Consider the following 26,706-nt stretch of genomic DNA (forward strand, 5'->3'; position numbering starts at 1 on the left):
GGCAGGCCCTATGGGCGCTGGTGTCTCGGGGACCTTCCGTGGCTACGGACCTTGACCCGAAGATTCCGCCGGAGAAGGGACTAGCCAGGAACTCTCCCCGGCCCAGGCCCCAAGACTCTCTCGCGCCTGGACCATCAATTTCGTCCACGCCGCCTCCTTTAAGAGGGAGCAGTGGAATGATGACTCCCGCGCTTTGCCCGAACGCGCATTGTTCTGCCTAACAGCTCGACAGCGGACGGATCCACACCGGGAACCCTTCTTTGTCCTTGAAATGATCTGTTGTACCGAAAGTGGCTACCCATGAGGGCGAGGTGCGGAAGTTGTTGCTAATTCCGCTGCACCTTCCGGGCGGAGATATGCGAAGTTGGCACATGCTCACCTCCTAGGCCACCTCGGGCCAAAAACACTGGAGAGGATCAGTTATCCTAGTCATGGTGGACTATGCCACCCGGTACCCAGAGGCGGTTCCCCTGCGCCCGCTAATACTAAAAGCATCGCGACGGAACTGGTTAACTTGTTTCACGCGTGGGCATACCCAAGGAGGTCCTCACGACCAGGGTACGCCTTCACTTCGGATACGCTCAAGGAGGTGGCCAAATTACTGCAGATAAAGCACCTGAAAGCGCCAGTCTATCACCCGCAAACTGACGGGTTGGTCAACGATTTAATCAGACGCTTAAGCAGATGCTCCGCAAGGTAGTCAGCGCGACGGCAGGAACTGGGACCAGCTCCTCCCGCCGTGCTTTTGCCTACCGGAGGTACCCCAGGCCTCTACGGCTTCTCCCCTTTGAATTACTATACGGGCGACAACCCCGGGAATCCTCGACATCCTAAAAGAAGGCTGGGAGGCCGAGGCTCTTCCCTCCTCTAATATTTTGAGTACGTGAGCAACTGCGCCGACCGACTCACAAAGATCAGGCCCTCCTAAAAGAGCACGCGACTCGTGCGCAAGCAGCGCAGGCCCGGTGTTACAACCGCAACTCGAGTTCCCCGACCTCCCACCTCCGCTGCTGCTCGCCACTGGCAAGGGCCTTACGAGGTTAAGGAGAGAAAAGGACTCGCCGACTATTTGGTAAAACAGCCCAACCGCCGACCGAAAGTGAGAGGATCTATCATGTCAACCTGTTAAAGCCCTGAGAGATAGAGAGGAGCTCCCAGCCCCGTAGGTCACTCTCCCTTTCGCAAGCACAACTGCCCTTAACCTCGTGAAGAGCTGACCCCAAGCAGCGCAGGAGTTAGCCCAAACACCCGAGCCATCCCCGAGGTAGTGAGCGAAGTCACCCGCCGGACCGCGCTGATTGAGCACGATATAGTCACGGAGCCCGGGTAATCGTCCGAGAGGCCCTACCGACTCCGGAGGCAAAACGCCGCAGAGGTCGAACTGGAGGTGAAACGATGTTGGACATGGACATAATTGAAGAGAGCCATAGTCCCTGGTCCAGCCCTATTGTCCTCGCCTCCAAGCTTCAACCCACCAGTCCTATAGCGCCGCTTACCTGGATGACGCTGTCATCTATTCCGTGAAATGCCTCGTGGGACAAGGACAGGTGCGCCACAGAGCTCCAAAGTGAAAGACATCTTAGAATGGCCCCGTCCGAGTACCAAGAAACAGGTGCAGGCTTTCTTGGGGCTTGCGGGTTACTACCGCCGGTTTGTTCCCCGCTTCTCCAAAGAGCAGCACCCTTGACTGACCTGACAAAAAGGGCGCCCCTATATGCGGTGTGGACCGACAAAGCAGAACACGCGCTCAGTCCCTAACGCCGGCACCTGTGTTACGGACGCCCATTTTGGGCTCCCGCTTATTCTCCAGACCGACGCCGACACAGGCCTGGGTGCCGTGCTGAGCCAAAGCGCCGATGGTGTTAAGATCAGGTGACTGACTTGACCATTCAAGGGAAACCACTCGCCAGGGAATGGTGGGTATTAACTTTCTCCCTCTGCTTCCTCATAGGAAAAAAGACCGCCCTGCACCATAGGCATGGATGACCGCAGTCGCGATTTCCACTTCTTTGCTTTAATAAACTCCTGGGTTGCTTTGGCTGTATGTTTTGGGTCATTGTCCATCTGTATCATGAAACGCCGCCCAATCAATTTGACCGCATTTAGCTGGATTTGAGCAGACAGCATGTCTCTGAACATCTCAGAATTCATTCGGCTACTTCTGTCCTGTGTCACATCATCAATAAACACTAGTGTCCCAGTGCCACTGGCAGCCATGTACACCCAAGCCATCACACTGGCTCCACCGTGTTTTACAAGTGATGTGGTATGCTTTGGATAATGAGCTGTTCCACACCTTCTCCATACTTTTTTCTTGCCATCATTCTGGTAGAGGTTGATCTTGGTTTCATCTGTCCAAAGAATGTTTTTACAGAACTGTGCTGGCTTTTTCAGATGTTCTTTAGCAAAGTCCAATCTAGCCTTTCTATTCCTGAGGCTTATGAGTGGCTTGCACCTTGCAGTGCACCCTCTGTATTTACTTTCAAGCAGTCTTCTCTTTATGGTAGACTTGGATATCAATTCGCCTACCCCCTGGAGAGTGTTGTTCACTAGGTTGGCTGTTGTGAAGGGGTTTCTCTACACCATGGAAATAATTCTGCGATCATCCACCACTGTTGTCTTCCGTGGACGTCCAGGTCTTTTTGCATTGCTGAGTTCACCAGTGCTTGCTTTCTTTCTCAGGATGTACCAAACTGTAGATTTTGCCACTTGTAATTTCTCAGATGGGTTTTTTCTGTTTTCAAAGCTTAAGGATGGCTTTTTTCACTTGCATGGAGAGCTCCTTTGACCGCATGTTGTCTGTTCACAGCAAAATCTTCCACATGCAAGCACCACACCTCAAATCAACTCCAGGCCTTTTATCTGCTTAATTGATAATGACATAACGACGGACTTGCCCACACCTGCCCATGAAATAGCCTTTGAGTCAATTGTCCAATTACTTTTGAGGCCCTGAAATAAAGGGATTGTGTTAAAAAAAATGCTTTAGTTGCCTCACATTTTTATGCAATCTTTTTGTTCAACCCACTGAATTAAAGCTGAAAGTCTGCACTTCATTTAAAATTCATTGTGGTAAAGTACAGAACCAAAATTAGAAAAAAGTTGTCCCTGTCCAAATATTTATGGACCTAACTGTACTTTTCTTACATCCCAAAGCACTGCATGCTAGATCTAGTGGTGACATAAAACTAGCTGTTTGTGAATCAGTGGGAGTGTATGAATGTGTGTGCCGTGGATTGGCATCCCGCCAAAGTAATTTCTTTTGTTGTTCCCCAATGTTGTTGGGACTCCAGGACTCAAATTTATGAAATGAACAAAATGAACAAAGGTGGTGCAGATAACAGGTGGATAATTGAAAAGCAAATCCATTTTTCTATTTATTTAGTAAATATACAATCTCTGATTATTTTTTATTTTTTAATCACAAAATCAACCTACCAACATGATGGATGAACAAGAAATACAAACACCAAAAATTAATACAATCGAAAATCTATTGTTTATCTATCCTTTAACATAGACATGATGAGGTCTACCTACTATGTAAAAGAGTAGTGATAGCACACTTGGATGAAAAAACATAAAAACAAAAAAGAGCCACCAAAATAGAAAAGTCTAATGGGAAGTCCTGGACAGTTAGGCCATATCAGCAAAATGAGAGGACCCAAACATGACAGTGTGGATTCCCTGAGACAGAGTGCCCTGCTGCTGCAAAGGTTGTCCTTGAATTACAGCATCAGAGGGGAACAATGCAGGAGAAGGCAAGTAAGAAATAGAAAGAAAATATTTAAAATACTCCCATAATGTTCTGCACATGCACTAGGAGAAAGCATAGGTCTCAAGAGAAGCAGTGTGGCTTAATATTACTCATTGAATGTGCACAAATAAAGAGTTACCTGGAAGTATAGTTCTGTAATAAGGGGCACTGAAGATGGAATAGCAGTGAATGCCAGAGGGAAATTCTTTTTAAAGTGGGCCACTTCTGACCCAAAAGTTAATTCTTGCGTTTGGCAAAGAAGAAATCCCAGTAGGGAATTTCCAGTTAGGTGTAAAATTGGTGCCCTATTTTTATATCCTTTGTGTAACCGTCTTCTGTGTATTTCAGTACAAATAAACAAACTACTTTGAGAGTTATGTACAGTACCTCATGTCTTGGTCTTGTTGGAGGTCACTCTTTTTTACCATGTATAATGGTTTTATTTCATATAATATCTAGGTATTCTGCATTAACCTTGTTTTTCAAATAGCACAGGAAAATGTAAATGTTTAACTAATGATGTAAAGCCTTAAAAGATGTGTGCTAGATGGTAAAAGCATGGGAACTAAGCAAGAAAGTTATGGATAATAAAGGTTGGAAAGTGGCTGCATGTGGGCCCTAGACAGGGAACCTGAGGCTACATGGCAGGAGGCTAGAACTTTTCCACCTAACTATTGGTGGACTGCCTGTATGACCAACTTGAAGAAAACTGTGACCTTAAAGTTCCCTGCAGGAAATGAGTATCTAAGAGTCCTGCATGTGCAATTAAAAGGGTCAAGGGATAGATAAATGCAGAAAAACAGCAGAAGGAGTTCTAGCATGCTGTCCATGTAGCAATGGTAGACCTTGAAGTGATACCCAGCCTTGGGTATCATAACAGGGACACTTTCCAACATCACAGGGAGAGGAGGAGTAAATGCTCAGGTAATAGAGGAAGAGGTTAGGGTGGAGAAAGATGGGAGGCGGGAAACAAAGTACATATGCTACTTTGGACAAGTGGATGAGCAGCCCTACAGGAAAAGAGTAAACAACGATTGTAGAGGTTGGCCCAAACAGTATACAGGATTATTATTTTGTCTGTTTTACTTTAGTTTTGTGTTTTCCCTCAACTTATGTTTTCGTACCAATTTTTATTTATTTTTAACCTCTTTACAGGTATTCTGGATGTGAGAAGGAGAGGCAAATCTATGTGAAACCGTAAACTTAATCCATAGTATTCAGGAGTCAAAATAATGTGGTTTTATGAAAATCAACCACACTAGTCAAATGAAAAACATAAAATATAAACAAAATCCATTTTGCACTGTAGTGTCAGTACAAGGCAGAGCTTATCTTAGAAGCATTCGATTTGGGAGAAACAACGCCCTGGAGAGATTCTCATCCATCACCGGGTATACCCACACACAATGAGCTTATTTAAAATGTGCAAGATGTTCTTATTAGGTTGATTGGACTCTTTAAAGTAAAGTAATGGAGAGTATACAAATAAAAACAACCTGGACACAGGGTGAACAGAAGAGACTCCACACTATTGTTCTTTTTTGTTTACTTGCAAATAGAAATTTAATTTTTAAAATCAAAGGTCGCGTGATCACACCACTGCTCATCTTGCATTTGCAATTAACTCTGGTATAGAACAGAATCTGACCCATGGTGCATCTCCTTTATTTCTTCCATCGTGTACAAAAGGAACTGATAACATAAACAGATACTTTATTAGTTAAAGAAAGGATACTAATGATTAACATAAGCTAACAATTTTGTAACAAGCAGTGCTTTATAAAGTCTTGTACAAACTCAATCATCATAATTAGAGTTATTTTTACAAAAATACAAAAATTAGAACTTAATTAGCACCTGCTAGACAGTGCTGAATCCCTCAGTGATGAGCAGATGAAAGCTTCAATTTAGAGAACACAAAAGTGCCGGTTCTTCAGCAAAACATAAAAAACACAAAAGTGAATGCTATATCCACCTTAAATCCTGTTATAGCTTTTTAAAGCCACACAATTTTCAGATGCTCACTGGATCGATTTTACTTGAGATGAGACACAGACTATCTGCAGCATTCATTCATATATACCTGTACTTTTATCTGTCATGATGGCAAAGGCATTCAAAAGATTATAAAGGCAATGTAATAAGAAAAAAGGTGATTTCCAATTCTTTACATGGTATAGGGGTTTCATAAAAACAAACAAATGTGTACTTTAAGTTTTTTTAATGTGCCAATAAACATACTGCCTTTAGGTGGTGTGGTGTGGCCCAGTGAATAAAGATTTGGACCTTAACCTACTGTACTAGTCTATGACACAACATATGAAAAACTGCACTAATAAAGTAAACTATTACAAAGATCTTTTATTTTTAAAGTTCTTTTAAATACACCCTTCAGCAGCTATTTCACAGCTCCAGGGACCAGAGTTCAGTTTCTATACTATCTCTAAGTTTTCGGTAAGTTTTCTCTGTTTCTTCCACATTCTAAAACGTGCAAGTTAGGTTGACTCGATAACTCTACATGGGTCCAATCTATGTCTGAGTGCTCAGCAATGGACTGAATGCCTTGTCTGAGGTTGGTTTTTGTTTTGTAAAAGCTGTAACTCTGATAGACTACAATCTACAACCCAGAGCTGGAAGTAATAGTCTCTGAAAATATACGGGTGGCACAGTGTTCATTACAAGAAGGTTCAATCATCAGTTTTCTAATCTGCTCAGTTTAGTTTAAGATCAAATGAGAGTTTTAGTCTACATCCCTAATATGCAAGAAATGAACCAACCCAGAACGAAGCACCAGTTCATCTCATACATGATGTATGCACACTTATTGATACAAGGCCAATTGAGAGTGGGCATAACTTGCACAATTTTGTGATAATGGAAGAAAACTGGAGTACAAAAACTACACTCTGAATGATGCCATATAATATATTTACATGTATCTACACAAACAGTATTTACAAGAAAGCCTTGCTGAGGTTTTTCTTATCTGCCACATTGTAACAACAAAATGAAGAGATTAATGTGGGCCATTCTGGAGAATAAAGCCTATACCCTGTAAATGCCACATCCTGGCCAGGAGAATGGAAGGAGCTGGACCCAGAAGTAATGGCCGGAGTGGATGGACAGATAGCCCAGTGGGAATGAAAGATGCTGCAGGTTATTCCTCCAGGACACGAGATGGCAGCAGCCCTCTGTATCGGCATCCATTTAGGAATCAGCAGGGAATGCTGGGAGATACAGTGCATCCGGAAAGTATTCACAGCGCATTACTTTTTCCACATTTTGATATGTTACAGCCTTATTCCAAAATGGATTAAATTAATTTTTTTCCTCAGAATTCTACACACAACACCCCATAATGACAACGTGAAAAAAGTTTACTTGAGGTTTTTGCAAATTTATTAAAAATAAAAAACTGAGAACTCCCATGTACATAAGTATTCACGGCCTTTGCTCAATACTTTGTCGATGCACCTTTGGCAGCAATTACAGCCTCAAGTCTTTTTGAATACATTGCCATAAGCTTGGCACACCTATTCTTGGCCAGTTTCGCCCATTCCTCTTTGCAGCACCTCTCAAGCTCCATCAGGTTGGATGGGAAGCGTCTCCAGAGATGTTCAATCGGATTCAAGTCTGGGCTCTGGCTGGGCCACTCAAGGACATTCACAGAGTTGTCCTGAAGCCACTCCTTTGATATTTTGGCTGTCTGCTTAGGGTCGTTGTCCTGCTGAAAGATGAACCATCGCCCCAGTCTGAGGTCAAGAGCGCTCTGGAGCAGGTTTTCATCCAGGATGTCTCTGTACATTGCTGCAGTCATCTTTCCCTTTATCCTGACTAGTCTTCCAGTTCCTGCTGCTGAAAAACATCCCCACAGCATGATGCTGCCACCACCATGCTTCACTGTAGGGATGGTATTGGCCTGGTGATGAGTGGTGCCTGGTTTCCTCCAAACGTGATGCCTGGTATTCACACCAAAGAGTTCAATCTTTGTCTCACCAGACTAGAGAATTTTGTTTCTCATGGTCTGAGAGTCCTTCAGATGCCTTTCTGCAAACTCCAGGAGGGCTGCCATGTGCCTTTTACTAAGGAGTGGCTTCCGTCTGGCAACTCTACCATACAGGCCTGATTGGTGGATTGCAGCAGAGATGGTTATCCTTCTGGAAGGTTCTCCTCTCTCCACAGAGGACCTCTGGAGCTCTGACTGAGTGACCATCGGGTTTTTGGTCACCTCCCTGACTAAGGCCCTTCTCCACCCATCGCTCAGTTTAGATGGCCGGCCAGCTCTAAGAAGAGTCCTGGTGGTTTCGAACTTCTTCCACTTACGGATGATGGAGGCCGCTGTGCTAATTGGGACCTTCAAAGGAGCAGAAATTTTTCTGTAACCTTCCCCAGATTTGTGCCTCGAGATAATCCTGTCTCGGAGGTCTACAGACAATTCCTTTGACTTCATGCTTGGTCTGTGCTCTGACATGAACTGTCAACTGTGGGTCCTTATATAGACAGGTGTTTGCCTTTCCAAATCATGTCCAATCAACTGAATTTACCACAGGTGGACTCCAATTAAGCTGCAGAAACATCTCAAGGATGATCAGGGGAAACAGGATGCACCCGAGCTCAATTTGGAGCTTCATGGCAAAGGCTGTGAATACTTATGTACATGTTATTTCTCAATTTTTTTATTTTTAATAAATTTGCAAAAACCTCAAGTAAACTTTTTTCACTTTGTCATTATGGGGTGTTGTGTGTAGAATTCTGAGGAAAAAAATGAATTCAATCCATTTTGGAATAAGGCTGTGACATGACAAAATGTGGAAAAAGTGATGTGCTGTGAATACTTTCTGGATGTACTGTATAGTCCAACAACACAGCCCTACTGGGGACCATGGGTGCCACAAAGAGGCACTGCAGGGAGATGCACTCCCTAATAAGTGGGACTTCCGTATGACCCAAAAGTACTTCCATCAGACAGTGGCCCTGGCACCGAAAGTACTCCTGGGTCCATAATAAAATGGACTGCACTCCCTTATCCAGGCAAGTCGGAGCTGGGAGGATATGGAGCAACACTCAACTAGAAGAGGGCATTGCAGTGGTGAAAGAAGAGGTGAATTATGGAGAGAGAGAGAGAGACTTTGTGGAGGTGTGTTTAATAAACCTTCCTTTATTTGAATCCGAGACTCAAGGTGTGATCATGTTTGGGGTTTTGGGGCTCGCTGATGCCCCAGTTTCCATCACAACCCATTATTCTACAGAAAGTATTTCACAGTTACAAAGCAAAATATACAATATGATTTAATGAGCTTTAAGGAACTGCTACAATCTAAATATAGAATCTGTTTTAACTTGTATAGCACCACTATCAGAAGGGCAAAGCAGTGGTGTGGTGCTTGGCATTGCTGTCTCATATTTCTGGGTTTGAATGCTAACCTGGTCACTCCTAGTCTGGACATTCCTTTCCAAAGAGATAAGTGAACATGCAGTCTTCTATTTACATTATCTCAGAAGACCTTCTGTGATGGACTGGCACCCTGTTCAAGGTCTGCTCCAACATGGTACCTAATACAGACAGGTTAAGCTCTGTCCGCTGGCAGCCCTATATTGAATAATCATTTCATAAAGTGAATAAATGGACTATTAACGGTATCACTATCAGAAAGTGTTTTACAGAGTTTAAGATTACATTACAGTGCTAAATTGGCATACATCAAGTACAAAGAAATGTAAAACAAGAGAAGACGTAAACTTAGGAATGCATAATACTAGTGAGAGGGTGAAACAGACACAATTTCAAGGAGTCAGAATTGCGCAGTAAGAAAAAAGACAAAATCAATTGAAATAAGAGGAGCTAGAGCAAGAAGTGATTGCATAGAATGCAATAAAAGAGATGAATCTTCAATGCTGAAGTAAACATTAGCCTTAACAGACAAGGGTAGATAGAGGCTTCCAGCGAGAAGCAGCTACAAATGTAAAATTAATGAACATTATGAATTTGAGTTGTTGATATTGAAAACTTTAAAATTTAACTTCAGAATTTTAACAGTTTTTGACAGCATGGTGGCACAGTGTTTAACACTGCTGACTCATGAATTAAGTTTACCAGAGTCCTAGGCCTGGTCTTTGTCTATGTGGGATTTGTATGTTTTCCCTGTGGTTTTTCTCTAGATATTCTAGTTTTCCACCTCTAATCCCAAACTGTAATTGTTAGCTTTAGTATTCTAAACATGACACCATGCCAAGTGGGGCATCATGATTAGAATCGGAGCAAACATTAATGGCCAGTTTAGCTGTTTAGAGAGAAAAATCTGAGAAATCTTCGGAGATGCTTGAACCTATGGAAGTAAAAAAATAAAGAAGGGACCAGATAAGCCATGGAACCAGTTTTCAGACTCTCACCATTATTGGAGTAGCAGGCAAATGCTTTTTATGTTTTACATCGGAAAGACATGATTCTACAAATGACACAACTAGAAATTTATTTGTTTGATTAGAACTCTTGCATTGTAAAGAAGAGCTATAAAATGAGTTGTCATGTCATATGGATCACACAGCTTAGCAGATCCTGGTTGTGGGAAGTAGAGAGAGAGAGAGAGAGAGAGAGAGTGTACAGAATAAGGTTGAAGGCAAAAAAGCAAATACATTAAATAAATAAATACCCAGGCAGTTAGCCACAAAACACCAATGTCTGGATTGTTCTGCTCATGGCTCAGCACAACTTCAGATTGTTTTTGTTTTCCAATTTTGTGGTAGCAACAAATAAGCAAAGGTCATGTATCTGATCACAAAAATAAGTAGTCTATGATATAAGAGATGAATGGAATAACAAAGTGCATCTTAAAGAAGATACCCGCTTTTAGGAAACACAACAATGAATGAATTTTCTTTATAAATAAACAATGATTTAAAGATGTAAACTGATATGTGATGGAGGCCCTGTGGTCATTCAACAGCAACTAATCATACCAAGAGCAGTTTAAATTCACTCTTGACATTTAGAATTTATGATGGCTCCATGTGGAGGTGATCATAATGTTGGCAGACTCGTTCTGTGTAGCCAGTGTTTGCAACAAGCTCTACAAATCTATAAGATATGACACTTGGCTCAGTTTATCTTTCTTGCTTACAATGCTAGTGTCCTTAATCCTCAAGTTTTAAATGTACTAAATACACAAAAAAATAATAATAATCATGGAAATGCAAACTATAAATTTACCATATTGATTTGTAAGAAATAAACTTATTTCTCTATATTAATGAAAGGCATTGTAAGAAATATTTAAAATTAAAAAAAACTTTAAAACAGCCAAAATCTTCTCACAAGAGAGCTTCGGGTATTAAATTAAAATTTAAAACCAAGATTGGCTGTAAACAATTCTGAGAATGCACTGACTCGCTACTCCAAAAGCTTGACTAAAACAACACAGAGATAACAATTTTCATAACAACCTCTCTCTTCTGAAGTTTTTGAGGCTCATTTAGGCAAACAGTCTAGGTGGAAATAAAATATGAAGCAAAAGGTAAGACTTATAAGCCTTTTGGCTTTTTTTTAAAGTAAGTTAGAAGGCAATGCAGGTTGAAAATGTTCCGTGAACGTTAACTAATAATGACTGAAAGTTCTACTATTAAAATATCCAAATGTTTCAAATTTCTATAAAAACAAATGTACATTAAAATTGTACCCCTTTGCAGTTTCACTAAGGGCACACTTAAGGTTGCTCTACAGAATTTGAATGTTTTCAGTTGACTGAGTATATAGTGTTTTATTATACGAGTCAGAATACAACATGAGAGGCAAAAAGCTGAACACAGCCAACAGAGATTGGTCCTTTGTAAATATTGTTCCTCTAGTCATTTTTTTTCATAAAATTCACATACGCATGAATTATCTTCCGTCACTTAAATTACCAGTTAATATATGGTTTAAGGAATATAGTTGGGGGCAGTACAGGATGGGTTTGGATTGTTGTAAAGTTGGTGGTTCTTCATTGTGTAGTGTTACCTGTACTGCCACCATGCAGGAAAGCTACCCAAGAATCATCACCAGAAGGCAAACCCTAAAATGAGTACTAGCCTAACAGAGGATACACTCGCTCACAATGTACAGTTGTAATTGTAACTTGCTCATGAATGTAATAATCAAAGAAGCAAGAGAACCTGAATAAAATCAATGCTAACACAGAGGAAAAATGCAGACTTCACAAAGATGGGCTTTAATATGAAGCAGGGAGTTGAGGTCTAAGACAGCAGCACTAAGCACTGTGCCACAATTCACACTTAATTTTTATTTCATACAACTTTACCTAAAACAACTGCCACATGTTATTCATAAGCTGCAATCTGCACTCTTGAGCACATTTCACATCAAATATATCTCATCATTTAATCTAGAGTAAATCATAAGAATCTGAAGCAACAGTAAAGTCAAGCAAGCAAACATTGAATTTCTTTTTTTGAGGGCTCTTAACAAGACAGCAATCAAACTATAATGTGCACTTTCTTGTATAATGCCACAAGATTAAGAGGTTGGCATAGAATACAGTCTGAGTTGGTTGCAGAGAAATAGAATGAGTTAGAAGACCATGCTATTAAGACAGCTTCAGCAGCATATCGGTAAAGGGAATGAAGGCAAGGAGTTGGACTTTTTACAATATAAGATCACCAAAAGTATTCAGGGTATTCAAGTATACATTTATTATGAGAAACGTCTTTAATATTTAAAAATATGCCATTGCATTAGTTCTAATTAACAGTATGCAAGCTATCCTTCTATGTCCAAACACTTTGAGAGGATGTTATTGGCTTTTGCTAAAGGTAAACAGCTTGTGGGCACTTCTTGTCAACACAATTTTTAAACTGAATTTAATTAATAAAAAAAATATATAAAAGACCATCTTTATTCCTTTCTGTCCGCTATCACTCATAAGGCACCTCCTTCCACAGCCCATTTTTACTCACAGGCATCTTCCCCAAACCCAGTTATATATGGATTGCTAATCTACAGCAGGCAGCAAGTCAACTGAATATGCCTAAAGTTCAAATTGTTCAAAGTTGTACAAAATCAACCAGTACTATAATGTCTGAGTAGAATGGTTTCAAGGCACATTTCAGCATGTGGATTTATTGTTGAGTATGGAGTCAGACCAGCTGCACATATCACAAACTAGCCTGTTAAGAATTATTATCCATATAAACTTTAACAGGAACATAGCTTGGGATCTCAAAATGAGATGCAGTAAAAGCAACATGAAGCATGTGGACGATGATTGGTCATCTACTGTACAGAATAAAATTTCCAACAATTTAACTTTAATGGCTTCTCACTAGAGCTTCATTTTAGTAATGAGTTTGAAGGACACAGTTCAAATGATCACAACAGAGTTAGTGAATATTCTAGAAAGCAAAAGAAAGTGGAATGTGTAAGGTCACAAGTTGTATGATGTACACTGGTTGCACTGAAGATATGGAGCTTACATGTGCATTACCATTTGCAAATGAACATAACTAAGCATCTACATCCTTCACTTATATTTGCATCTCTACGGTTTAAACAGTAACTATATACTCCAATGACATTCATTTTCTTAGCTGATTCTGGGTTTTTAAATGGACAAATATAATCTAATAAAGCCTTAGAAATAACACTACTTCATTAGTTCAGACATACTACTACATCACACACTGAAAATGTGAAAACCAATTTATATTTCCATAAAAGGCAAATTAATTGGTTTCATTCTACAGGCAAAAGCAAGGATGATCAGACATTTTAGAATGGAACTGAGAGGAACAAAGAAGATGACAATTCTTTCTTTAATCAAACCACTGAGGTTTGTTCAAAGCATGTGTTGAGGAGGCAGACTTTTTTGTACCGCAGCCCTTTGGCAATTTAAATAATTTCAGCTAATTTATATTTAGCTAATTTCAGGAACAATATTATAAATATAAGCTTATTTCAATGGTTTTCTAAACAAATATACAGAAACTAATTTAATCCACCTTGTAACATATCTACAGCCACATTTTAAACTACCAGGAAACTTTTAAAGCATCAGACAAGGAAAAAAAATAATCAAAAGGTAGAATTACAGTGCAAGTTTCCAGACAGGTGTGGAGCAGCTAGTTATTAACCTGTCTGAGCACTATGTTATTCACTGCCTACAGCAATTAAATTGTAGTTTCCCTCGTAATTCAAATCTACAGTACTGTGGACCTTTAAACACTTATATAGGAGGACAAAATGATAAAAAAAAAAGATTACCATATGACCAAAGTGTCATGAGGTTATTATTAGTACCAACAAAATATTTCAGCCAAAAAAAAAAATCACAGACACAGAGATTCTCTATCAATCTCCTAGTCAGAACAGCATAAAAGTCAGAAACCAAACATCCTTTTACTAAATATTCCAAAAGAAACAAAAGAATGGAAAAAAAAATTTAAAAAAACAATAAAAGCACATCATAACAATGTTTCAATAAAATTAAATAAAAAACTTATTTCACATTTATAACTATCCTCTTGCAGAGTTTTAATTATTTTTTAAAAAATGACAGGTTCTAAAAGAGGCAAATAGTACGGAGGTGGTTAACATTTAACAAGAGATGTAGCTCCACTTCCAGAGTAGACTATGTGTGTCCTTCCCTTGTTTGTTAAATTAAGATTTGCTGACATATTTGTGCTAGGCTGGCTGTGAATGTAAATTGCCCCAAATTACCAAGTGTAGGTACCAAGGGTAGAGCAACAACCAAATATCCCATCCACAAACAATTCCTGCCTCGTACCCAATTTGCCGAAACCTTAAAATTAGATTAAATAGTATTTGAAAATAAATGGATAGATGTATGTTTCTAAAACAAGAACGACGTTGACTATGTTAACAATACCCTGATAGAGAATAAAACTGAGTATTTAGGTACTTTAAACCAGTGCCAGTTAGTGCATTTGTTTCACCAAGTTTCAAAATGATTATGAGAAGGAAACTGAAGCACAGAATCAGCTTAATGTTCTCAATCAAAAGTAAAAAATATGAACAATGTAAACAAGAAGGAAATACACACAGTCAATAGGATGGCTGTTCCTATACAGAATTTGTTTCAGAAGGTTAAAATAATAATAAAGGAGGTGACAAATTGGGTACGCTGGAGATACAGAAAACTGTCTACTCTCGTTTAAGCTGCTACTGAAGTCAACACTTATTTGTTAGAAGAACAATGAATGAAGAAGAAAACTTCCTTATGCATTAGCAGAACAACAAAACCACTGTTGTTTATAAGTATGTCTCAGTGTGTGTGTGTGTGTGTCTGCGCACATGCGTGAGTGTGTATATATATATATATATATATATATACACACACCACAGAACTCTAAAGGAATCATTTTTAATTATCTCCTCTCCTTTTACTCTTTAAATTCCTAAGAATTTCTAGACATACTTAATTGCTCTTAGATTTTCTCCCTTTATAGAAGAAGACAGGTATTCCTTTATTTCCAATGCTGCGCTGTGATCAACAGTAAATATGCAAAAAACACCCTAAAAGAATTACATAGCCCCATCGACAGAATGACCTATCAGAAGCTGTCAGTGGTTGGAACACAATATTAAGAGAGGAAAAAAAGGAAAATAACCCTTGCTTACAATACAATTCCGGAGTATTCACTGTCACAGGCTTTATTGTTATAAAGGTTCTGTCTGCATGCATAGTAAATAACAAAACCAGCAATCAATGACGATGTTCTAGTGTTAAAAAGTACCCGAAAGTTTAGGTCTCTCATTACCATATTTTGCTTATTATTATGAAGTCTCCAAATCCAAAGGCAAATGTCTACACCTTAGATGATACATCTAGTTTTGTGATCAATACGGATGATTATCATGTGTTCTACTCAAAAGTAGGTTAAAAAGGCATTTGCTTTATTCTGCACTTTGTCCATGGCTACTCAATTCACGTCCATGTGCAGGTCTCTTTTTTATTAACTTAACAACTCTGCAATTTAATCATTCCCTTTGTTAGATCAATATTCTCTCTCTCAATTAACTGACCTGTATTATATTTATAATTTTTTTAAGAATAACAAACAAGCAATAGAAAAATCTGAGCCTCTAAACAATGTACATCCAAAAAGGCCTCACAAATGACATCAATAGAAGGAATGCACTAAAAGTTCAGCAGTTAACACACTTTTTGATCCCGAGATCCAACATTTTGCGCTTTTCTAGAACAGCCCATGTATGTACTTTTCAAACTTTGTAATTAATTTTTCTAAATATAACTTGGTAAAAAACAAAATAACACCATGCAATGCAAGCATAAAGAATCAAAGCAATTAGAGCAAAACCAATGAATAATGTCATTCAGTAGCCTCTGTCTTCAACCTCACTTGCATATTTCACAGACATAAGACCATACTGACCGATATATTATTCATGCATGTCTTTATCCTTTCTTATTAGTTACACTGACTGAAACTTGTTACCCTTACACAGCCCGATCACGAATTCAACACATACAGCAAACTCAAGTGACAACTTACATACTCTGAAGAGCAACAGAATACATACCGATCCTGAGACTGCTCCTCATACATTCGTTCCTTGCCCTCTTTAAAAAGTCGAATTGCTCTTTTTGATTTCTTCATCAAGCTGTCGATGTAAATTTTGAAATATTCATTTTCACTCAGCTGTGAAAGTCTTTGATTTTCTTCATACTTGCACAATATAAGCCGCAGATGCTGGTAAGTATCTGGAAGAATATCCAGGATATAAGGAGGACTATTTTTCAATTGTAATTTTGGATTTTGGCAGTGTCTCACCTGAATTCATTAAAAAGGAAAGAAAAAGCACAGAATTACATGCAAATCACTAATATCTTAAACTTTTTTGAAGTTACACTTAAAATCATATTGTCTGAAATACTATTCTTAATACATGCAGTAGGCAGCAAATGCCTAAAGGATATGAAATCTTTGATATTGTTATAAATAAAGCTTACAATAAAATTATCATCTTATGAACATGGCGCAGAATTTTAATCTGGGTAATCAAATGTTCTACTAGATAAACATTACAGGTGCCGGTCATACAATTAGAATATCATGACAAAGTTGATTTATTTCAGTAATTCCATTCAAAAAGTGAAACTTGTATATTAGATTCATTCATTACACACAGACTGATGTATTTCAAATGTTTATTTCTTTTAACTTTGATGATTATAACTGACAACTAATGAAAGTCCCAAATTCAGTATCTCAGAAGATTAGAATATTGTGAAAAGGTTCAATATTGAAGACACCTGGTGCCACACTCTAATCAGCTAGTTAACTCAAAACACCTGCAAAAGCCTTTAAATGGTCTCTCAGTCTAGTTCTGTAGGCTACACAATCATGGGGAAGACTGCTGACTTGACAGTTGTCCAAAAGACGACCATTGACACCTTGCACAAGGAGGACAAGACACAAAAGGTCATTGCTAAAGAGGCTGGCTGTTCACAGAGCTCTGTGTCCAAGCACATTAATAGAGAGGCGAAGGAAGGACAAGATGTGGTAGAAAAAAGTGTACAAGCAATAGGGATAACCGCACTCTGGAGAGGATTGTGAAACAAAACTCATTCAAAACTGTGGGGGAGATTCACAAAGAGTGGACTGCAGCTGGAGTCAGTGCTTCAAGAACCACCACGCACAGACGTATGCAAGACATGGGTTTCAGCTGTCGCATTCCTTGTGTCAAGCCACTCTTGAACAAGAGACACCGTCAGAAGCGTCTCGCCTGGGCTAAAGACAAAACTGCTGCTGAGTGGTCCAAAGTTTTGTTCTCTGATGAAAGTATATTTTGCATTTCCTTTGGAAATCAAGGTCCCAGAGTCTGGAGGAAGAGAGGAGAGGCATAGAATCCACGTTGCTTGAGGTCCAGTGTAAAGTTTCCACAGTCAGTGATGGTTTGGGGTGCCATGTCATCTGCTGGCGTTAGTCCATTGTGTTTTTTGAGGTCCAAGGTCAACATAGCCGTCTACCAGGACGTTTTAGAGCACTTCATGCTTCCTGCTGCTGACGAACTTTATGGAGATGCAGATTTCTTTTCCAACAGGACCTGGCACCTGCACACAGTGCCAAAACTACCCGTACCTGGTTTAAGGACCATGGTATCCCTGTTCTTGATTGGCCAGCAAACTCGCCTGACATTAACCCCATAGAAAATCTATGGGGTATCGTGAAGAGGAAGATGCAATATGCCAGACCCAACAATTCAAAAGAGTTGAAGGCCACTATCAGAGCAACATGGGCTCTCATAACACCTGAGCAGTGCCACAGACTGATCGACTCCATGCCACGCCACATTGCTGCAGTAATCCAGGCCAAAGGAGCTCCAACTAAATATTGAGTGCTGTACATGCTCATACTTTTCATGTTCATACCTTTCAGTTGGCCAACATTTCTAAAAATCCTTTTTTTGCATTGGTCTTAATTGATATTCTAATTTTCTGAGATACTGAATTTGGGACTTTCATTAGTTGTCAAGTTATAATCATAAAAATTAAAAGAAATAAACATTTGAAATACATCAGTCTGTGTGTAATGAATGAATCTAATATACAAGTTTCACTTTTTGAATGGAATTACTGAAATAAATCAACTTTGTCATGATATTCTAATTTTATGACCGGCACCTGTAATTATCTGTACCCCCCCCCTTCTCCAGTTCGGATTTGCAGGGACCAAAGCCCCTTGCAGGATGCACTGGGCACAAGTCAAGAAACAATTCCTGGACAGGACAGCACTCCATAAGATACATCATTATGCAGCTCCTGCAGTACTGCTCTGCACATTGGAAATTATAGCTCATAAGACTACATCAATAACGGGAGAATATCTCTCCACATTGTGAGAAACATGGATAAAAAATATAGATAATGATATGATTGCTACTGAAAGCAGACTACAAGCTCAATTTTGGCAGAACATTTCAAGTTGATTTTTTATTATTTTTATTCATTAACAATAATGAATTTCTTTAGGTCCTGGTTACATTCAACCCTAACCTGGATAGGCAGGTTCAGAAACAGGATGGATAGATGGATGGATGAATTTTACTGTTAGGATCTTATTATGTAACTCAAACTCACGACAGTATGTATGACTATATGAATTTTACTGTTAGGAACTTATTATGTAACTCAGAATCACAACAGTACATATGACTGTAAGACATTTCTTGAGAGGACACAATACTGCACTAAAATTTCATTCAAAGGAATTCCCTTGTTTGTGCATTTTGTTGTCTAAATAGGTTCTGACTCCTTATACGCATTCCTTGGTTAATTAGGATGATTACAAACTATGTAAACTTTATTGGTAGTAAACGAAATGCTGTCACATTCAAATATATTTGGGCCATGCACGACAAGCAAGTAGAAATATTTGTTTTCACCAGTCTTTTTCACTTTTTTTTTTTTTATACGACCTCCCCATTTAAGTTACTTGCATCATGGAAGTCTGAGAAATGACCTTTAGGCTAACCAGAAAGTTGAAGTCAGTGGAAAAGAACTACAATCACAAAAAAAATCAACCCTGGATCCATGGCAGGGTAGCTTACTTTTATCAGTCACCAGTGTAACCTGAAGTTTTTAAAACTTTGGAGAAAACCTTAGTTACAGAGACAATATCCAAACATCTAGCCATACCCAAGTAAGGCTTTAGACCCAGTCTTTTAAACTTAAAAAGACAGACAGCAGGAGCAGTAACCACTGCACAAACCTTTCCATCTTACCTTATCAATATATATGGGCTTTTTATTTTGAATTTTTCCATCGCTCTGTGTAAAATTTTTAATCACCCTTCTCTATCGAATAGTTCCAAACATCAGTCTTATTTTACGTTTTCAGTATGTCTTTAAGTAGATATCCGCTTCTCTGTGGATCCTATTTTATTATTTACATACTTAGAAAAATGTAGTGCCTGTACTTCTTTAAGTTACTAAACTTTACTGCTCCATGCAAGCTACTTTTGTTTACTCTTTCTTTATACTGGGGTGAAAAACCCTCATAAATTAGAAAAGACAATTAAGCAGAATGGAAATCAGAATAGGGACCAGTAAATAAAACTCTGTATCTTGGTGGACATGTAAATTGCATACAAACTTCATGTTTGTAACTGTAATTAGTTATAAAGTGATATTAAATGTTACATTTTACTGGAAGGGCATACCTGTTCTTGTTACAAAATATGCTTCCAGACCCTACAGCTAACATACAATGCCCAGTAATCAAAACATCATAACCTTGCAGCTATACTATAAGAGAATGCTAATTGAACTATATGACTGACACCAACAGTGTCTCTCTCTTTCAGTCTCTCCCCGTAATGTGCCTTTGATCTGAAAATTAAAATCTTGGCAAAACACCCTCTTTCTATGCGTAATATTGTACAAGTCTAACTATTGTATTTGGCCTTTAGCACATTTCTCAATTTATCTTATTCCTATCACTGATATACTGTAGGGTCCTAATGCAGGTACTGTCCCACTATCTCTAATATCCGTTATTTTTAGATGGACTGCAGAGAGTTACAATGTATGGGAAAAATGATTTTCTTCAAACAAAAGCACTTTATGAAAAGTGCTATAAAACACAAGGCTTGACTTAATACAGTATCCCCTCAAATGTCTTATGCACCTTGCACTTAAATGTACAGAGGTTGCTCAGATCCTCTGATTCTGACAATTTTGTTGTTCCCCCACACTATGGATGTCAGGGCATTCAGCTCTGTAGCATCCACACTTTAGAATGACCTCCCTAAATTATTGAGAGCAGCAGAATCAATTAATTATTTTAAAAAACAACTTACTTCTCTCCAGTTAAGGCATCTAACTTAACCTTTAACAATCTGCCCAATCTTCTTGTGTCCCTAGTGTTTCACTGAACCTAACAATCTGCCCCTTCTTTCAGTTTACTTCTCTGCCCAGATGCTCAGGGTTATTTTTGTGTGTGTTGTATCACAAATTATGGTATTTGCTCAGTCTTTTCTTCTAGTGTTGTATTTAGGATTTTACATTGGTTTATCGGTTTGTATTATATTTAATGCTTTGTATACCCTGCATTTATCTGTTTTTAATGTTCTATGAAGAAATTATTTGTATCCAATGTTATATATAACCTGCTGTTCTTTCTGCAATTGTGTGAGGTGCACTGATCATGGGAAATGCACTATAATAATAAAATTATTATTTTTCACAAAGTTAGGTGTGACATGCAGTTTGCCATGTACTTTTTTTCACATCTGCATGTCTTTAAAACTGGCCTTTGTTTGGTTCACTCCATTTTTGTGCCCTGTCACTGTGATGGGACTGAAAATCCACAAAGTGTTTTAAGACCTGTTTGGCATATTTTTGTCACTGAATGGCTGGCAAAGCAGTGTTACTTAGCCTATTATTTTCAAATTGGTCAATCTCTCCAGGCTGATTCTTCCACATTAACTACAATGTCAGAAGTTTCCGATCTTGTGGAGGATCACAATTAATGTTGTATTATTAACAACAACACGAAATATTTTTTCTTCATGGACCAAAGGGCGCTTTTAAGGCCATAACACTTATGAGATGACTTTTCTGTTTAAATTAAACTAGGCAAAAATAATGTGAAGGGCAATATTGCAGAAGGGCTTTTAAGGTTAAAAAAGCTTAAATGATTCTTATTCGGAAAGAATTCTAAACTCCTTACAAAGTGTGTCCGCTTTCAAGGAGAAGGGGGCATGATTGTTTGGCAGTGGAGAGGAAGAAAAGTTGCCACACGGTCCCATAACGGAGGGGAGGTCGAAATTTGCAGATCGTTTTTGGTCAATTGCATCTCGCCTTTTTTTCCCTGTCGCGGGCAACAGGTAACTTTTGGAAATTTGCGTCTCTCTGCTTTTGCGCCGCACAAATATTACTTTGCGAGTTTTCTAGAAAACGGTCAGGGTCCAACATCCACTAACCACCCATCCCCAAATTCGAGCTGCCAATTGCATATCCGGCTGGGGAGCAGACAATAACAGAGCGTTTCGTGGGACGATGGGTTTCGTTTCTTCTTCAAAAATAATGGCTGTTAAGTTTAACTCCGCAAACTAAAATCTAGATGCTAAATTGTACATTGGTCAATTCCTACCGCGCACGTTGGAATGGATCGCCTTTTAACTGGCAGTTCTATGAAAAATAACATTAATTTTCTCTAGCAAATACTACATGAGTAAACAAAAAACTAACCCGAAACAAAAAGGAAAAAAAAATCAGAAATCCACCTAGATGTGCGATGCCAAACCTCATTTAACAACCCCAAGTGACATCGACTGTTGCCAGAAAACACGCAGCTGTAAGCTTGTGCCCAGAGAGCGTAGACACACGAACTGGCGGCTGCGCATAGTGCCAGGGGCTGCTGTCTGTGTGCTTCGTTTGTCGGGATCCATGCGGCTTGGATGTCAGATATTAACATCCCTGATCTTCTAACCAATGTTACTTAAAAAGCAAAAAAAGTAAAACCAGGAAAGCTCATCCTGTCTTACCACTTTGTCCATTAGTTTCCAAGTCTTCTCCACTGTGCGCCGATCCGCGGCAGCTTGCTTCGGGGGTCCCACAGCATCCTGGATGGCGTCTATAAATCCCAAGATACGGCCTTTTCTGGGGTTCGCTCCGCGATTTCCCGGATTGCGTCCTCCGAGTGCTGTTGCCATCTTCGAGACACTTGAGAATTAGTATGACTGCACGTATCAATTAAGCATCAGCCTGATTAACTGTTCAGCAAATAGGGAAAGCGAACTGCATATGAAAGAAGACAAGTCAATGAACTCATTCCGGCTTGTTCAGTTGTTTTTCGGCTTAAGTTCACGCTGTATTTTACAAACCACAGTCTGTTTTACCCGGTTGCTACCAAGGGTTCGGATGTTTGGTTTCAGTTCAGTCCAGGTAGTTAATGCTATGAGGAAGGGGTAAATAGAGCGAAAACAGCAGGAACAAACCATGAAACTGTACAGTACATAAATGACATTTCAGCTCGGTCGTCACGCTCTCTGCTAATTTACAACAAAAGATCTAAACGCCTTCCTTCAAAACGACTCTGTCGGTCCAGTTTGGGGTACCACCTTTGTTGCTTCCTTCCAGTCAGTGAACACTTACTGTGATCAGTCACCCCGAAATTGAAAACAAACTTCTTGCTTCCATTAAATTGATCTTTTTTCACTATAGAAATCTGCGACTTTACATTAAACAGATTTCAGTTATTCCCATGCTTTATTGCCTGGCTTGAGATGTTTTAAGCACCGAGTTCAATCTACCAGCGGGTACAATCCAAAAAAAAGGAAAGACGAAAGAAAAGTAAGCATTCAACATTTGTCTGTTAACTACTTACTACTCGCTGTCAATGAACCACATAAACGTATCAATAACCGTTTGCCAGGGCCTCATTTCGTTTAAGGACACAAATCCAAAGGCGGATTGTAGTTTTGCCAGATGGTATAACGTTTGGTTTTCTTCTTCTTCTTTTGTTACAACGCTGACGCTGGAAATAGGTTTTTGTAGACACAGCAAAACTGAGTGCAACAGCGTCCCACTCATTCTCTATGTTCTCGAAAGCTAGGAAACAAGGCTTGGGTAGTATGGGGGCGGGAGAGACAAACTACACAACACAACGGATAGGTGGATTGACCTATGAGCGATCATATTTTTGCATTCAACGTTAGGCATGCCCCATGATGTGAAACCGAACAACCAATCGAAAGCGACCGTGGAGGCGGGGTAGATGTTTTCCACCCTTCTGAGCTAGTTTAACACCGTATGACATTGTCCGGAATCACTGAATGGGGTGTTGCATGTTGAAGTTGGCAGAACTAACTGGGGGAGGGCTTTCCTTATTAAAAAAAAGTTTGTGATTCACAAATGCACGTGGAACACAGTTAGAAAGAAGCAGCATAGTTAAAGCCAGAAAAATGGACCAGGGCCGAGTTGGTCGTGCCATTAAATTAGCGAGCTGGAGAGCAAAGGTAATGTTCGACCGCCAAGGCCTGAGCAAGCAGGAGAGCAAAGGCCTAATATTGTATTGGCCGTCCAGTTTGTTTCCTGCGCAGCCGTGGTGTGACCCACGGTCAAAAGCCTTGTTTTAGGAAATAAAAAGTTTATGCATCTTGTACAGCACAACTTTTATTCAGGGATTACACTGTAATATTGGGTCAAGTTTCTGCAAACGCATTATGTAAACTGTTCGAAATATTACCGTTTATTTTTGCTCGGACCACTGGTGTCGTATAAAATGTGGTATGTCACCAGCATGTATCTAGTTAACATTTTAGTCCGTTGTACTTTTCTTGTGCTAACCTGATTTATGTTATAACATAATTACTCTTTTAATTTTAATTTTAGAAGAACGCAGTTGCATCACGTGAATTACAAAATCAGATATTTTATTCTTTAAAACAAGATACAAAGGTTAAATGTTAAAAATACAGCAGGGTTAAATAAAACAAGGAACCAATAATTATTTTTAAAAGATGATGGCCTGCTTTGTTGTTATTGTTCAGTTAATTATGGTAATTGTAATGCTTAGGTTTGTGTATGAGAAAAAATAAATACAATTTTCATTAAATTATATGTGCTTGTGAACAAAGGAAAAATAAGAAAATTACAAGCAGCATTTAAGATATGCTATTCAGGTTTAAAAAATAGATTTTTATTCAATGAAAAATAAATTTGTGGTTTTAAGAGATTCATATGAAAATATCCATCCATTATATAAGCTACTCAGTCTAGTATAGACTCACAGTGGGCCAGAGCTTATCCAGACAGCACTTAGTATAAGGCAAGCACCAAACCAGTCCATCGCAGAGCACAATTGTGCACGTCTTTGCGTACACATATGGTGCCAATTTAGAAGTGCCAAATAACCTAGTATGTAGTTTGGCGGTACAGTGGTAGCGCTGCTGCCTCGCAGTATGGAGACTAAAGTTTACCACTCAGATCCTCCCTGCATGGTGTTTGCATGTTCTCACTCTGTGAGTTTGCTTCCCCTGTCCAAATATATGCATATTAGGTGAACTGGCGACGGTAAATTGGCCCTATTTTGTCCATCCTTGCACCCTATGCCAGCTGGGATAAGCTCCAGCCCCCATTCCTGCACGACCATGGTCTGAATTAAGCAGGTTAGAAAATTACATGAGAAATAGCCTAACGCTTAAGGCCAGGTGAAAAAGTAAGTACACCCCATGAAATGTCTTTTTTTGTTTGTTTTTTTTAACATGCAAGGGGGAACCAAAAATTCCCAGAATTGTTAAAAAAAACTTTATTATAAAACTTTCAGAAATTCTATTTTATTCACCTGCAAAATATTCTCAGTGAGATTCTATACTCTTGTCTCAGCGCTTCTTCAATTCCTGCTAACATTTCTTGCACTCATCTTTTGTTACCATGTCTAGAACCACCGGCCACTCTTCCTGTATTTCTTCCATGGTAGCAAATCTCCTTCCTTTCAGTCTCAATTTTAATTTCAATAACAAAAAGAAGACACAGGGAGTGACATCAGGCAAATACAAGGGGTGCAAAGCAACAACCACATTATTCTTGATCAAAAGCTCTAACAATACAGTGTGTGGAGGTGTGCAATTATGTTGCAAAAGTTGCAGTCACTGCTCCAGATGTTTTTTTCTTGATACTTTTAGCACCAGAACAATTAAAGAATAATTGCTAAAAATATGCACTTGATCAACTCAGCACTATGCCAATTGGTGGACTTATTAACATTAGAATCCCTGAAACCTATGAAAAAACTTGTAATCCCAGGTCACCTTAAATTCCTTCGCACCTCTCCATTAGCTTCTTTTGTTTTGCAAATGTGTGAATCAGCACAAGCAGCCTGCTATCTCATTCACCCACAGCCGCAGCTCAACACAGGCACAAAGTTCTCCCAGCTCAAGTCTGTTTTTCTCAGTGTGAGGTGCCTGGAGTTGTATAGGGTAAATAATATATCGTTATTTGGAACATATGCATTTCATGTGTGTTCCGTGTCTACAACTATCTGAGTAAATGTACAGTAGGATGACAGGAAATGCGAGGCAAGAAATGTTGAAAACATATCTAAAACAAAAATGTTTTTCATGTATAGTACTAATGACAAAAGTTTGACATGAAGTATATAATGTGTCAAGACTGAAGTCCAAATATCAAATAAACACTTTCACAAAAGTACACTTTTTTTAAAGAATAAAACCAAAGAAAAAGAAATCATGTTAGGGCATGACGCTGATACAACCACTTGGGTGTTGCAGCGGCAAGAACTGCTGGTTCAATCCCATGCACTTCCCAGAATTACCATTTTCAGTAGTGAGCTGCTCCCCCTGATCTGACACTGCTGTTTTTAAAAAAAGACGTTCTATAACAGAGGTGAACTCAGATGAGAATGAGAGTTCTACATTGGAGAAAGAGAACAGAAGCCATCCCCACAAGAAACGTCCAGTCATACATAAGAACAACGCAGCTGCACCAGGCATAAAGGCAAATGATGGCACCGTTTGGATGCAGCAACAGATTGGGTGTCATCCTACCAGTCAATCTGCCACATGCATGTCGTTCAATGAAACAGCAGGGCTTACAGAGCTTGCCAAGGTTTGTGATTGCGAGAATAAAACTGAATAAAAAAAAACACTAACCTTTACAAGTACCATACATTTACACCGGCTGTTACAGACTGAAATCAAATGTTTGTTTTTATTCTACAGTATAATATTAACAATAAGAACAGCTCACTACTCAAAATTGTAGTTCTGGGGAGCGTCCAGAATCGAACTGGCAACCTCTATGGAAAATAAAAAGTTATGTATTAGCATAAATAGACATAAAACTAATTAAATAGAAAAAAGGAAAAACATTATTATTTAAATTCTTTTTGAGAAGGACTCAACATACGTGTTATATTTTTGTTGAAGACTTAAAATAATGTTTTTCCTTT

At 39.2% G+C, this 26,706-nt stretch overlaps 1 protein-coding gene across 1 annotated transcript in view; it reads right to left on the reverse strand.

Moving 5' to 3' along the window:
- cblb (Cbl proto-oncogene B, E3 ubiquitin protein ligase) overlaps positions 1 to 23,342 on the reverse strand; it is a 234,183-nt gene extending 210,841 nt beyond the window's left edge. The window contains exons 1-2 of the mRNA XM_039744429.1: positions 22,280 to 23,342; positions 16,311 to 16,561 (exon numbers count right to left, since the gene is read on the reverse strand). Coding sequence (XP_039600363.1) covers positions 16,311 to 16,561; positions 22,280 to 22,447 — 419 coding nt within the window. The 5' untranslated portion in view covers positions 22,448 to 23,342. The remainder of the gene's footprint in view (positions 1 to 16,310; positions 16,562 to 22,279) is intronic.
- Between the last annotated feature and the right edge of the window lie 3,364 nt (positions 23,343 to 26,706).

This window comes from Polypterus senegalus, chromosome 2, assembly GCF_016835505.1.
Source record: "Polypterus senegalus isolate Bchr_013 chromosome 2, ASM1683550v1, whole genome shotgun sequence".
In the NCBI taxonomy this organism is placed as follows: Eukaryota; Metazoa; Chordata; class Cladistia; order Polypteriformes; family Polypteridae; genus Polypterus; species Polypterus senegalus.